The sequence below is a fragment of the Cynocephalus volans genome, chromosome 3 (genome assembly GCF_027409185.1).
Source record: "Cynocephalus volans isolate mCynVol1 chromosome 3, mCynVol1.pri, whole genome shotgun sequence".
In the NCBI taxonomy this organism is placed as follows: Eukaryota; Metazoa; Chordata; class Mammalia; order Dermoptera; family Cynocephalidae; genus Cynocephalus; species Cynocephalus volans.
In genome coordinates, this window is record NC_084462.1 from 42,670,963 (window position 1) to 42,685,451 (window position 14,489).

Here is a 14,489-nt window from a genome sequence, read left to right on the forward strand (position 1 = left end):
TGTTCAGTGCAGGAATGGAGCTCTCTGTCCTGGGAGCCTTCTGCTGGTGGTGGGAGGTGTCATGGGAAGGCAGTGGGTCTCAGAGGTGCTTTCACGCTAATTGAGAAAAGTACAGATTGCAACACAAATAACATATGCCCACCCAGAGAATGAGTTACAGCTGTGCTAGAACATTCTTAGGCATGATGGAGGGATTGGGACCAGACGGCCAGCCAAGTGGACTTATTTCAAGAACACTTCATGGGAGAGATGAAGCTTGGTATTTGGCTTTTAAAACACTTCACGTGGAGCACTGTACTGGGGAGGTTTGTTTGCGGACATTAATCTTGGCATCCTCTGCCCTCGGATGGGCGCTGTCTTCATCTGACCTGTGGATGATCTTGGTGCCCTGTTGAGGTTCTGTAGTCCTTGCTGTGGGGTGGCCCCAGCCTTGCACAGGCTCTCAGAATTATTGACTATTCACATATTCCACTGCAGAGTGGCTGGCGGTGGCTAGGGATGAAGTCCACACATTGTGGATCAGCAGCTGGAAGCACGGTGCAGCCCATCCCCAAGGCTGTCCCCCTCCTGAGATATCCTAGAACATTGTCTGTGGACGGTGAGGACATCCACACTTCCCTGTCCCCATCTGCTCTCCTCTTATCCATGCTCTTACCCTTCAGTCCCCAGCAAATATTTATTGAGCACCTGTTCAGTGCCAAATGCCATTATTGATGCTGGGAATATAGCAGTGAGCACACTTGACCAAACTCTGCCCCCATGGAGCTCCCATTCTGTGCCTGGGAAGAGTGACAAGCTTGGTCTGTCACCTCCCTGCCCCTCCCCGCACATCCCGACCTCCTTAAGATTGAGGAAGTGGTTTACTTTATCGAGCAAGGTAGACCTGCTGCCTTCCTTGGCTTTAGAGAGAAGGCGCTGCAGGAGAGGGTGGGAGGGAAGTCACCGTCTCAGTGGACACCCAGGGCCTGGTGTGCTGGTGGGAAGGCAAGGGGGCAGCCCCATGGCCAAGCCCATGTGTTTTTGGCTCAGTGGGTAATTAACAATGGCACAATGCAGCAAGGGTTTCCCAGGCCACCCCACAGATGGCTGGGGATGAGGTGGACAAGAATCCAATCAGATGAGAATTGACTCCAAAACAGTAAAACCGCCTGGAGCAGGGGCAGGGTGCTGGCTCAGTGATGCGCTCTGGAAATGGTGGGCTGGGTCGAGCATACAGGTCGCCAGCACCAACTGGGAGATGTGGTCCAGAGTGTGCTTGGGATGAGTGCAGCTCAGAGAGGGGCCGCAGCGGAATGGAGGCGGGCAGCGACCCTTCGTGAAAGCCTGGGGAATACCAACAATGGCAAACCTTCTGGGAGGGAGGCGGGACAGCCAGTTGGACACTGGCAGGGTCTGCAGGCTCCTGAAGGATGAATGAAGAGGGCTGAGCAAAGACTGCTGTGGGCTGCGGAGAATGGGGACTTTTGTCGTTCCCCCACATTCCCACGAGATGTGGGCGGCCAGCACTTGAACTCCTCTTTGCTTCTGAACTCACTTGCCACCCCCTGCAGCAACTCAAAGTTTATAGAAGGTTTTTCTTCTTCCAAAGACACAAAAGTCTTCACGGTGGCCCACGTAGCCCCTCCCAGTGTCTCCTCAGAACTCCCCAGGGGGTTTACTAGGCCATTTCCCAGTGTAGGAGGGACAGGTGGGGGGATACAGCTACTGAGGTGCTGGCTTCAGCATGCTGTGTCACTTCCACAGACAAGGTTGCTGAGGACATGGCAGACATGCCCCATGCCTACCTGAGGCACAGACGGCTAAACCGGGCTCACCCCTGTGGCACACCCGCGAGGACCTAGGGATGAGGCCTGCCCAGCACACTGAGCTGCCCTGCAGTTCCGCATGTCACTTTCACTGCAGCATGCAGGCCCCCAGAGTTAGAATTGGAATCCCAGGGGACTTGAGGGAAGGCACTGGAAGCCTACCACTAAGGGCTGTATCAAGGAAAGCCAAAAGGAAGGTGTGCTGAAAGGGGCTGAGTCCAGGACTGCAGCACCCCCCACCCAGGTGTGAGGCCAGCCCACCCCCACCCCAGCATGACACTGTCAGGCTCTGTCTCTGTCTCACCCCAGACCTGACCAGAGACAGCCACGCCCAGGTGGTCCTGAGCACATGGAAATCCACCCTCATTCCCATGACATGCAGGGAATTCTCTCCCCTCCCTGCCTAATTTGTGTTGGGTCGTCGCTGGTTGGCAGTGGCTTCCCTGACATCTCAGCCCTGTGTCGCACTGCTTTGCCCTTTGCAGTGGCAGTCAGGGAGCCGGCTGGTCCCAGCATAGTGCTCTGATGCAAGCGAGCTATTCCCTGCCTCCCCCAGCCCCATCACCTCTCCTCCAGGATCCCTCATAGTCCCCTCTCTTCACTGACCTTAGTCCCCATCTGCCACTGGTCATCCTCCTTGTTCTCATGACCCTGGAGCCCAGAGTGAGGCCTAGCTCCCAGCTGTGACCAGATTTCCATGGGGCTGGCTGTTCTGCCTCATAGTTGCGCCATCCAGCCCCAGCAGGGCCCGCTGCTCTCTAGGGAAGCTTCTCCTGACCCCACCAGGCTGTGATGTCCCGACACAGGGATCCATGGGATTGGATTTGATTGAGAAAGCATCTCTCTGGATGAAAGGCAATGCTTGTTTCTTTAAGGTGTGTGCCATCCGGAGTGTGGTGACAAAGGCTGTGATGGCCCCAATGCGAACCAATGCTTGAACTGCGTCCACTTCAGCCTGGGGAACGTCAAGACCAGCAGGTAATGGGCTGCGACTTCCCATGGCATGTGCTGGTGCAGAGCCCCACGGTGCACAGCTAAGGGGGCCTGTTTTGAGTTGTATTCTTAGCCCCTCCACACCCTGATGCCCTAATTAGGAATTAATGTGACTCCCCAGAAAGGAAATCACATTGTGGTTGACTGCTTTGCATTTTTTAAATTTTTAGTAACTTTTCGATCTAGTCACACAACTGACGCATGTCCATTACAGAGAAATGAGAAGCTGTGGCCCATTGGTGTCCGTGTTAGGAACCTTTTTCTATCCATTTTGTTATATAGAAAAGGATTATATCCAGCAAGCCAAGGCTGCCCACAGCAGGGCTGTGCACTGTTGGCCCCACTGGGTCGGGTGCAGTGACGTGGCTCTCGGACTGAACTGAAGCCCATTGCTGGTTATTTCTCGGTGCTGCCTGACTGTGCTGGGTGTGGGGTTTTCTCTCTTGGCAGCTCTGCTGAGAGTCTGTGGAACTGGCTTAGCCCCGAAGGAGGTCTTTGGGAGCTCTGAGCTGGAGCCCAGGCATGTAGCCAATGGCCCAGGCCCAGACTGGCCCTTAGTGACAGGTGTGTGCTTCTGCATATCCTCGCGGTCAGGTCCTGAGCTCTGTCCCTGAGCTCCTGCAGCTCCCAGCACCACTGCTTTCTAGAATTCTCTTCCCTGCCAGTCTTGCAAATGCTCTGTTGTTCATTTCACAAACTTTCCTGAGCACCTGCTGTGTGCTGCACGTGCCAGGCCTTGGAGGCCAAAGTGACAGGACACTGCTGAGCTTCCTAAAGGCCTGGTGACAGATGTACCCACAAGTTTCAGTGCCCACCTGAGGGCCCAGGCAGTGGTGTGGCTGTGCGTGGTGGGCAGGGGTACAGCCGTGCATAGTGTCCCCAGGTTCCCTGATAGCTGTACCCAGCCTGCCACTGTGCAAAGGCACTTGTCCTGCTGGCTCTACTCACTCCCTCTGAGACTCGGTTCTATAGGCACCCAGGGTAGGGTTTTGCCAGAGCCAGATGGTCCAAAGTCAAATACCAACATCATGGTCCCCACAGGGAGCCAGATAGCCTCAGAACTTCCTACTGGGGCCCTCTTTGAAAGGCAAGGACTCCCAGGGTCAAGTCCAAGTCCTTAAGCCTCCACCTGTGTATTTAGGAGCCTCCCAACTGCACTCACAAGACAAGGGCGCTAATGGCTCAACATTCACCCTGGGGCCTTTGTTTCCTCAGTGTTTTGCTGACTCAGGAGGGGCAGCTGAGGTCTCGAATCCTTTCAGGCCAGCAGCCCTGCTAGCCTGATGGGGGGTGGGTATGGGGCTGGTGCTGAGTTGGAAAGGCCCTCACCAGCTCCTGCTCCCACAGGAAGTGTGTGAGCATGTGCCCCTTGGGCTACTTTGGGGACACAGCAGCAAGACGCTGTCGCCGGTGCCACAGGGGCTGTGAGACCTGCTCGGGCAGGAGCCCCATGCAGTGCCTGTCCTGCCGCCGCGGGTTCTATCACCACCAGGAGATGAACACCTGTGTGACCCTCTGTCCTGCCGGATTTTACGCTGATGAGAGTAAGTGGCATGTCCATGGGCATGAGCCAGCGCCCCCCCCCCCCTCTGGGCTGCTGTCCTCTCAACTGGGGGAGTTTCCCCAGTTCTCTGCTTCCTGTTTACTGTGTTGTTCTGAGAAGGACCTTTAACAGAGTGGAAGGGAGAGATAGTGTAATCAAAGCTCTCAGACCTGCATTCAGACCTGTTAACAGAGTCCACCCTCAGACCTGGCCAGGAGCATTCAAAGTGTTGCTGAAATGAATCCCTGCAGTCTGGGGATCACATGTCTGCAAATCAATGTCCACTGTTGAGGATGGGCAGAGAGGTGACCTGGGTCGATTGTTCTGGGGCTCAGTCTGATTTCAGATACCAGAAGAGGATGCCCTGCTGTCTGTCCTGTAATTTCTCCTCCAGGAAAGACTGTGCCGTCGGCTTCTGTGTAACACAGGACATGCATGTTGCAGTGGGGGGTGGGGGTGGGGAAGGTGGTGTCAGGGAGTCAGCAGGAGTTTTAGGGATTGGAGGTCAAAACTGTGGGAAAGCCTCTCCCAGGAAGGGTTGCTGAGCTGAAATTGGGATTTAGGTGTGGGCAGAAGGTTTGCAGTCCTCCAAAAATGAAGAGGAGCCTGCTAACTAATGTCAATTGGGCTCAGAAGGGACAGGTCAGTCTTTGTGGGGCACTTTACAGGAAGTCACCTCACCCCTAAGAGGCAGGCAATATTGTCCTCTTCTTACACCAGGGGAATTGAAGCTGCATGAGGGTAAAGGCCCACAGCAAGTCATAGCAGAAGTGGGACCCGAACTCAGAGCAGCAAAGCCAGTGCTGCTGCCCCACCTGTCCCAAGAAGGGCAGGGGCTCTGGGCGGTCCTGGCCTGCCAGTGTTTCAGCAATTTACCTTGCCCTGGAAGAGAGTTCTCAAACAAGTTAAAACAGCTACTGTTTGACGTTCGGGTTTGCATGTCACAGCACTGTTGTTACTCCTGTGGAGAAGGAGCCAGGGAACCTCTAACGACAAATAAAGCAGCCATCAAACAACCAGACTCTCCTTGCAGGGGAAGCAAAAAGTCATGCAGGGCACATTTCACAGCCTTTACAAATGTCTGCCGAGGGCTGCCAACCAGACCTGTTTCCAGGGTGGAGGCTCCTTCATCCCCATCCTTTTCCCAAGGCTGAGTACCTGCTGCGTGCATGTGATGCCACCTGCGGGCCTTGCCAAGGATGCACAGAGGTGTAGCAAGTACCCGGAGCTTAATCACTTAGTGATGGCACATGTGGTGTTTGAAGAGGCGCCAACATTGAGTGAGCTAGATAACAACATGCAGGTGGTTGTTGGCACGACTCAGAATTTCCCCAGGAGGGACAAAGGCTCATCTTAGGTTCCTGTCTCACAGTTCATTGCTGCCAAGTCTTCAGTAAAGACCTCTGTGAAAGCCCTGGGGGAGGGGGTGTCAGCAGCATCCTCAGGCTCCTCCTCCCACCCACAGTCATGTTCATAAAGATTTGCACCTGGTTAAACCATACTCAGCCAGCCAGGAATTGGCTTCAGTCCCTGTTGAAATCAGCAGAACCAGGGCATGTCTTCTCTGGAAAGGGACCACCTCTGAAGCCTCATGGTTGTTTGAGGATTTTCATTTACTCCAGGAAAGGGAGGTGAGAGACTTGTGATCTGACCCTGAGGCATAGGGTCTCACCATGACCTCTAGCTGTTTTATTACTACATGATCCATCCATAGACACATGCCCGGGGAGGAGCTGTCCCACCAACCTCACTTTTGAATGTTGGAGTTTTGTTTGCCCAGATCTGATCCATCGTTGCTGCCCCTCCTCTGTCCCTCATCTTTCTATCTTTCTCCAGGTCAGAAAAATTGCCTTAAATGCCACCCAAGCTGTAAAAAGTGCATGGATGAACCCGAGAAATGTACAGTCTGTAAAGAAGGATTCAGGTAAAACCCCCCTCAAAACCTGGAGAATGCCGAAATGTTGATGCTGTTTTTAGTTTCTGTCATTGACTTACCAAGATTTTGCATCTTTTCCTAAAAGCTAAAATTTCAGAGGCCCTAAACCTTTTAGGGTAAAGATTCTGAATTTGTTAAAACCATGTGTCTACTTAGCAATGGTTGTTTAAGATGGAAAGTTAGCAAATGGTCTCTACGTTTTACGTAACAGTTGACCATGTTACATAAAGCAGGGCTTGCCCACGCTCCCTCCTCTCCATCACTCTGTCTTCTCACTCTTTTTTCCTCCGGCTTCTGTCATCTTCATGGTGGGGAGAGGGCACACTTTGCTCCCTGAGGATGCTCTTTAGATTCTTAGTTTTCCTTGTTCCACCAAGTTTAGCCCTTTGAAGCCACACACACATTTCCTTTAAAAATGTTTTGCTGGGTTAATGATTTCTATTAGAATATTTTGAAATGTTTGTTTAGTCTACTTAATGCAACCAAATAATATTTAATGCAATCATATATACATTATTTGCTCCTCCAAGTTTCTATCTAGAAGCTTTTGAAGCATTCTATTCAAAATTACACCGTGGACACTCTTGAACAAGGACTAGTAACATGTCTGCATTGTAAGGAAGGAAGACAAGGGGTCAGGCACTGTGATGTGCACAGGAAACCCCAGGGCTCGTGTTCAAGTGCAGATTGTGATGCAGCAGGTCTGGGTGAAGCCTGAGACTGTGAATTTCCAAGAGGCTCCCAGGTACTGAGGTTGCTACCAGTCCAGGTGGTGAGCTGCCTTTGCATAGGGAGGCTCTAGAAGGCCACAACCCAGCTTCCTTCCAAATGCTGCTGGGACTAGAATTCACCATAGAGATGAATTTTTTTTTTTTTTTTTTTTTTGAGTAAGGAGTGAAGGAAGAAAACTTACTGAGCATCTGCTCTTATTCCATGTGCTCCCACCAATATTGCCTCATTTAATCTTGGCAGCAACTTATGAATATAAATATTATTATTATTTGCATTTTACAAACAGGGAAAATCAACAATTTCCCCAGGAGGCACTGTGTTGTGAGGTCTCCTTCAGCCGGCTTCTTTCTTCCAGATCAGGGTACTGGGGCGCACCAAGCATCTGGGAGTCTGGGCAGGGAAGGAGAGGCAGGACCTCCAGAGTCACACGTCACACCTGCTGTCATTTTAACCTGTTGGTTGGACAAGGCAGGATTAGGAGTAAAAGGGTGAACTGGTGCAGGAAGGAGATCACTCAAAGGGAAAAGAGACAGAAGAGGAAGAAAACACTCAGCTTGAGGTCCCTGCCGGGGCCTGGGAGAGGCCGGCCTTGACCTCCCAGACTCTGCCATCCAGGCAGACCAGGAGTGGATCCTCAACTCCAGGCTGGTAACTGAAGGTGTCAGGGAGGGTAGGCCTCCTGCTTCCAACTCCCTGGAAACTATCTTCCTGTGGAGAAGTGTCAGGAGAGTCACAGGAGGCCGGCCCGTGGCTCACTCGGTAGAGTGCGGTGCTGATAACACCAAGGCCACGGGTTCGGATCCTATATAGGGATGGCTGGTTTGCTCACTGGCTGAGCGTGGTGCTGACAACACCAGGCCAAGGGTTGAGATCCCCTTACCGGTCATCTTTTTTTAAAAAAAAAAAAAAAAGGAGAGTCACAGGGAACTAATTTCTGCATCCTGTGGGACAGGGGAAGTCAGATACTCAGTTCAGGAACAGTGTTGTGGCAGGAGCCACAGACACAAAAGCAGTGCTTCCAGCAACGGTGAGCTTTCAGAAGGGCCTGTGGACTCTGAAAACATGGGCAACCGCAGTCCACACAAAGCTTCCTTTTATCACCCAGTATCCTCCTAAGCTGTGACTTCAAATTATCGCTGTCCCATTGAAGCAGTGAGAGCGGCTGAGCCTCCAGGCCATCCATCTTTTTAGGGGGATAAGTGCAGAAAGGGTTCACAGGGAATGTCAGTTATCAAAGATGTGATTTAACTGCCGTTTGTAGCAGCTCTGGCACCATGAGAGCCCTGGGTAGTCATCCACCATTAGCGCAGAGGGGCTTGCAGACCTATAGCTGTCTCCCCACTAAATGCAGGTGTAAGGGATGGGAAAAACCAAAGTGTTTTCTCTACTCATACACGCAACATGCTTCACCTCTGGTCACCAAGACGTGTGTGGGTTTTTCCCCACACACCAAGCACTTGTCCAGTGGACACCAACTGGGTATCCTCTATTTAACTAAATTCTGACACTACCTAGATAGCATCAAATCCCACAGGTTAAGGGCTCAGTCCCACAAGACTGTCCCCACTTCAGATGCCAGTCACAAGCCCCAGGTTGTCACCTGTACTTTTGACTAACCACCTGTAAATCAGAGTTCCCACCTCCTCAGGTTTAGATTAATTTGGGAGAGAGGCTTACAGAGCTCAGGGAAACACTTGACTTACATTTACCCAGTTATTATAAAGGATATTACAGAGGATGCAGATGAACAGCCAGATGAAGACATGCGTAGGGCGAGGTTCGGAAGGGTTGAGGGTGCAAGAGCTTCTGTCCCTGTGGAGTTGGGGTGACCCACCCTCTCAACACATGGAGGTGTTCTTGTTCACAAACCTGGAAGCACTCCAAACCCAGTCCTTTAGGGTGTTTGTGGAGACATCATTACTTAGGCATGATTGATTACATTATTGGCCACTGGTGAACGACCTTCAGCCCCTCTCCCCTCCCTGGAGGCCTCTGAGGTAGGGTGGTGGGGCCGAAAGTTCCAACCCTCTAATCACATGGTTTGTTCCCCTGGCAACCTGCCCCCATCCTGAGGCTATTCAGGAATCCCCAGACACCAGTCGTCTCATTAGCATACAGAAAGACACTTTTCACTTTGGTGACTCCCAGGGTTTTAGGAGCTGTGTGCCAAGACAAAGACCAAATATATATTTCTTATTATAAGTCACAATATCACAGCAGGATTTTTTGGATCTGACAGATGCACCCCAGAGCACTTATTCAATATGTTTAGTGGCAAACTCATTTAAAATGTGTGCATCAAACACAGTATCTCAGGAACTAAAGAATAGTAGGTGACATTTAAACTGCTCCAAGCCAGACACAAATGGTTTAAGTGTATTTGCTCACTGAGTCTTCCAAGCAATCTTATGATGTAGGAACCAATTAACAGGAGAAGAAAGGGAGGTGGAGAGAGGTTGGCTGGCTTGCCTGGGGTCGCACAGCTGGGAAGTGACAGAGGCCGATTCCCCGCGCATGGGTCGTCCAGCTCAGAGTTCGTGTTCTCACTCAGCACTCTGCCTGGCTGGAGCAAGGTGAGGGCAGGCACCGATGGCATGAAAAAGGAAGGCAGGAGCCACATCAGACAGGCCTGCCAGGTCCCAGGAGTGGATTTTATTTTGAGTTTACTGGGAAGCCACGGCAGGTTTCAAGCCAGGGAGAGGAGTGTGCAGATGAGGGTTCAGGGTCAATCTTGTAGCTGGCACCCCCTCATACATCATAAATTCTGACACTTGGAGGGGGACTTGGACCTTGAAGCTGAACCAGCCTGCCACCAGCAGTGATCCAAGCAGCAACCCACACACGTTCCAGGTCTCCTCTTGGGCTTCGCATTCAAATTGAGAAATGGAAGTGAAGAGAAGCCATTACAGAGCTGGAGAGAGTTTGAGGCATTGTACTCTGGGACCGGGACCAAGGCCACGGGCTTTGGGGAAAGAGGCTCATGCCTGCTGCCTGATGATGGAGGCTCTGCTTTCCAGGCCCAGGGCATCCCTTCCAGCCAGGCCTCCAGCTGGCTCAGGACAGCTTTTCCAGCTTTTGTCAGCTGGGAACCTTAAGTGACACACAGAGATGTGCTTCAAGTTTTCATTTCCTCTCAGGACAGGTGTTTGAGGGCAAATCATAGTTTAATTAGAATTTTGCAGCAGATGAGGAAACCTGCCTGTTTTTCTTTTCAACAGCCTTGCAAGGGGCAGCTGCATTCCTGACTGTGAACCAGGCACCTACTTCGACCCAGAGCTGATTCAGTGTGGGGAATGCCATCACACCTGCCAGACCTGCATGGGTGAGCAAATGGCCTGCCCAGGCCTTTGTTTTGTCATGCCTGCAGGTGGGCCAGGGTTACCCAGGTGGATAGGCTAGCTCTCTTGAAACCCAGGAAGCCCTTGGACTTATGGGTTTCTGCATTTATTACAGCATTAAAACCCAAAGGCAAAACAAAACAAAGCAAAACACAAAGCCCTTACCAGAGGTTAGGGGAGGGGGAATGGGAATTATTGTTTAATGGATCTAGAGTTTCAGTTTGGGAAGATGAAAAAAGTTCTGTAGATGGTTGGTTGTGATGATTGCACAACAGCGTGAACATACTTAATGCCACTGAACTTAAAAATGGTTAATCAGTTGTTTGAGCGTGGTATTGTAACACCAAGGTCAAGAGTTCAGATTTGTGTACCAGCCAGCTGCCAAAAAAAAGTTAAAATGGTAAATTTTATGTTATGTACATTTTACAATTTTTAAAATATGAAAGAAAAAGCAATGCAAAGGCCCTCTTTGAACCAACAGCCTGGGTTTCCCAGCATTAGAAACCCAGCCAGGCAGAGGCAGCTTTTAGGCCATGAGAGGGGTGAGGACTGCTTAGCTGCCCAGGAGCTGTCCTGCCCTGGAGCTCAGCTCTTGCTGTGGGATGGTGCTGGAGGTAACACTGCACCATAAGGACCCAGAGGACTCCAAGAGAGGCGGGGATGGGCCCTCAGGAGGATGGGGACGTTTTAAAGCACAGCCTCAGTTCTTTGTACCTGTCTTCCCTTATTTTGAACATCTTATTCAAAGAGGAAAATACTTCTATAAATAATTTTACATGTATTATAACTCCCTGCAAAGATTATAGCATAGATGTCTCCCAGGCACAGTGGGGATTCATTTGTTTTATTGGGTTTCATTTTGCAGTCATTTGCACAAGCAAGGTGAAGTGCCCCACAAGTTGGTGGGCTCAGATACATTTTGGGTTAAGTTTTCTCCTCTTAACCCTCCTTCCTGCCCCCAGCATTTTGGTCCCCTCTATGACACTCACATTAGATTGAGTTTTTGCTGCAGTAACAATTTGAGAATGAGGTCTCTGCTATCATAGATGCCATGATACCAGTTGGTCATCAGAAATGCCTGAGGATGGGCCCAGCCCTCCTTGTGTGACCGTGTGAACCCCATGTAGCTATCACTTGTGCTGTCCAGGAGTGGACAAGCCAGAGAAACCAAGGCTGTGGCCAAGGCCAGCATTCTCAAGTGGTAGCTGGAGCTGCCCTAGGCCACCTGTGGGAGTATATGCCCTCCTCTGTACCCTCCTGGGACAACCCCGTAAAGAGCTGGGGCTCGGCATTTGGAAGGCTTCCCCTGCTGACAACTCTGGAGGTTTTCTTAGCAGTTTGCCCTGTTGCTTCCTTGCTTTCATGTTTATTCTTTCTTTGATTTCTTGTTTAGCCCAGGTTAGAAAGTATTGCTGATGTGGCTTATTTAAATGTCAGTCACTTGAACCCATAACATTCAGGCATGCAGCTTTGAAACTCTTTTGATTTCAGTAATTCAGTTTACTTTTCTTTTTCTGAGACCCCAGATAGCCTGATGACAAACAGTTTTATAGTCACTTGTAGGTTTTCTCATCTCAATCCAGTGACTTCTCTATCACGTCAGTTGTTTAATTTAGCAGTGTGCAGGTCTAAAGCTCTGGGGTTTGGGGAACGGTCTCCGCTCCTCCCCACACACTCCGGCTGGGTTCTTTCCAAGCTCCTGGGAGCACATACATCAGCCCCAGGCGGCCGCTGGGGAGAGATCTCACTTCCCCACTCTGATTCACCTGGAGGCTTCTTGCTTCACATCAGATACGGGTCTCCTTGGAAGCAGCCGTTCTCAGCTGCCGGCTCCCTGCACCCTGGAGACCCAGGCCTGCCTGGCCTTTTCCCACTCAGCGACCACTGCTGCCCACCACCTGCACAAGGGCCTGGGCACAGTCATGGGGAGGGTCAGGAATATGTGCGTGATGGCATCTTGGGGCAGGTCCTGGTGGCATCTGTCCCCTCCCTGGGCCCACAGTGCCCCAGTGCATTTGGTGGTGACTTGGTGGGGTTGAGCTTCTCATCCGTCTTGAGTCCAGGTATCCAGGGTGTTCTGGCAAGGTGGCCGTGCTCCCTTGGGGGTCACCTGTCTGCCATGGGTTGAGGTAGTGGATCCGTGGAACAGGAGGCACCCAGCTCTACTTACTCACCATGGGCATGGCATGTCAGTCAGCAGCTGGCAACTCAGGGCACATGCACATGGTAGCTGTGAGAGTTGGCCCTGGCACATGAGCATCCTGTGCCTGTGCCTGAGAGAGCATGACATGAAATGGCAAATAATACCGTGACAGAGAGAGAGAGAGAGAGAGAGAGAGAGACTGCAGAAGAAAGGAAAACATTTTCTACCTCAGTGCCTTTAATGGCACACTTTTCCTACTTTTTGAACAAGGACTCCACATTGTCACCTTGTACAGGGCCCCACAAATGATGTAGCAGGTCCTCCATAAGCATAACCCATCTTGCTATTATTGTTATGATTGTGGGTGTTTTTAAAGTATTCAAATTGTATAAGGATTTGTGACAGTGGAATCCTTAAGAGACTTTGAATGACTTATAAAATTTATAATTTTTACTAGTTGTGAAAATAGTTTGCTTAGTAAATGTGTATTTAATCAGCTATTTTTATTGTGGTAAAATACACATGACATAGATTCTCCATCATGATCATTTTTTTTTTTTTTTTTTTTTTTTTTGTCGTTTTTTTCGTGACCGGCACTCAGCCAGTGAGTGCACCGGTCATTCCTATATAGGATCCGAACCCGCGGCGGGAGCATCGCCGCGCTCCCAGCGCAGCACTCTACTGAGTGCGCCACGGGCTCGGCCCATCATCATGATCATTTTTAAGTGCACAGGTCAGGGCATTAAGTGCATTCAGTTGCTGTGCAACTGTCACCACTGTCCAGCTCCAGAACTTTTTCATCTTCCCAAACTGAATGTATTTAATCAACTTTTAAGTTTAATAAATTGAGCATTAAACGAGTTATAAACAAGAATGAGCGGCTGTCTGGTTAGCTCAGTTGGTTAGAGCATGGTGCTGCTGATAACACGGTTCGATCCCTGTACCAGCCAGCTGCCAGAAAGAAAAAAAAAAAAAGAATGAGAGTTTTTTCCCCACCACAGAAGCTCCTCAGGTGGTAAAGTGACAGGGCTCAGCAGGTGAGGCCTGACATGGAGTGATGGCCGCACCATGTACACTTGCCGCACCTTGTGTGATTGACCCACTGCAACTGACCTGCAGACGCTCCCTGGAGATAAATAACGGGGAGGGGCAGGATCAGCCAAAGTGTGAGAGCAACCAGAATGGCACAGAACTAGAACTTCATAAAGCAGACAGAATCCCTCATGTGTGGGGAGCAGCTCTTCAACCCCATCACAGGAAAATGGGGGGCTCCCCATATGAAGACTCTGGTCTGTTACAGAGGCCCCATCATCCCAAAGGGCCCCACCTCCTCCTCCCACTCAAAATCCTGTGGCCGGGCCGATCCTGTGGCTCACTCGGGAGAGTGCGGCGGTGGGAGCTCAGGGGCGCTCCCGCTGCGGGTTTGGATCCTATATAGGGATGGCCTGGTGCGCTCACTGGCTGAGCGCGGTGCAGACGACACCAAGCCAAGGGTTGCGATCCCCTTACCTGTCACAAAAAAAAAAAAAAAAAAAAAATCCTGCGGCCTTCTGGTCTTCACTTTTCCTATCAAAGGAGGAGGAGCTCAGCTTTAGTTGAGCTCAGAATTCCCTCCCCGCTGTGGTTCTGAGATATGGAGCCAGCCCCAGAGTCTGATCCTTGTGCCCAGGGCCCTCCAGGGCTCTGGAACCTCTGCAAGGGGATCTTCCCTGGATACAGCAGAGAGGCCTATCTTAGTCCAGAGTTACTCTAGGAAGAGGAGATCTCACTGCATTAGCTGTCAGGCCTCAATCTGAGACCACAATCAAGTTAAAGTGAGGGACAAAAGTTTACTCAGAGACTGTGACTATCATAGAGCATCTGAGATGACTTCCTCCCCACGATCACCCTTCCAGGCTGTCAGCCAGCAGCCACCTTGCTGCCTCTCTGATGTCCCATCAAGGGCTTCTTGGGGACATTTGGCACTGAGCAGGCACTCAGTGCCTACTTGTTATTTGAT

The 14,489-nt window shown here is 50.9% G+C and overlaps 1 protein-coding gene across 3 annotated transcripts in view; it reads left to right on the plus strand.

The window, feature by feature from the left end:
• The window catches only part of PCSK6 (proprotein convertase subtilisin/kexin type 6), a 170,827-nt gene that overhangs the window by 149,976 nt on the left and 6,362 nt on the right, over positions 1-14,489 (plus strand). For all 3 annotated transcript variants that reach the window (XM_063089775.1, XM_063089776.1, XM_063089777.1), the window contains 4 exons: positions 2,681-2,783; positions 4,146-4,342; positions 6,178-6,265; positions 10,228-10,331. In XM_063089775.1, coding sequence (XP_062945845.1) covers positions 2,681-2,783; positions 4,146-4,342; positions 6,178-6,265; positions 10,228-10,331 — 492 coding nt within the window. The remainder of the gene's footprint in view (positions 1-2,680; positions 2,784-4,145; positions 4,343-6,177; positions 6,266-10,227; positions 10,332-14,489) is intronic.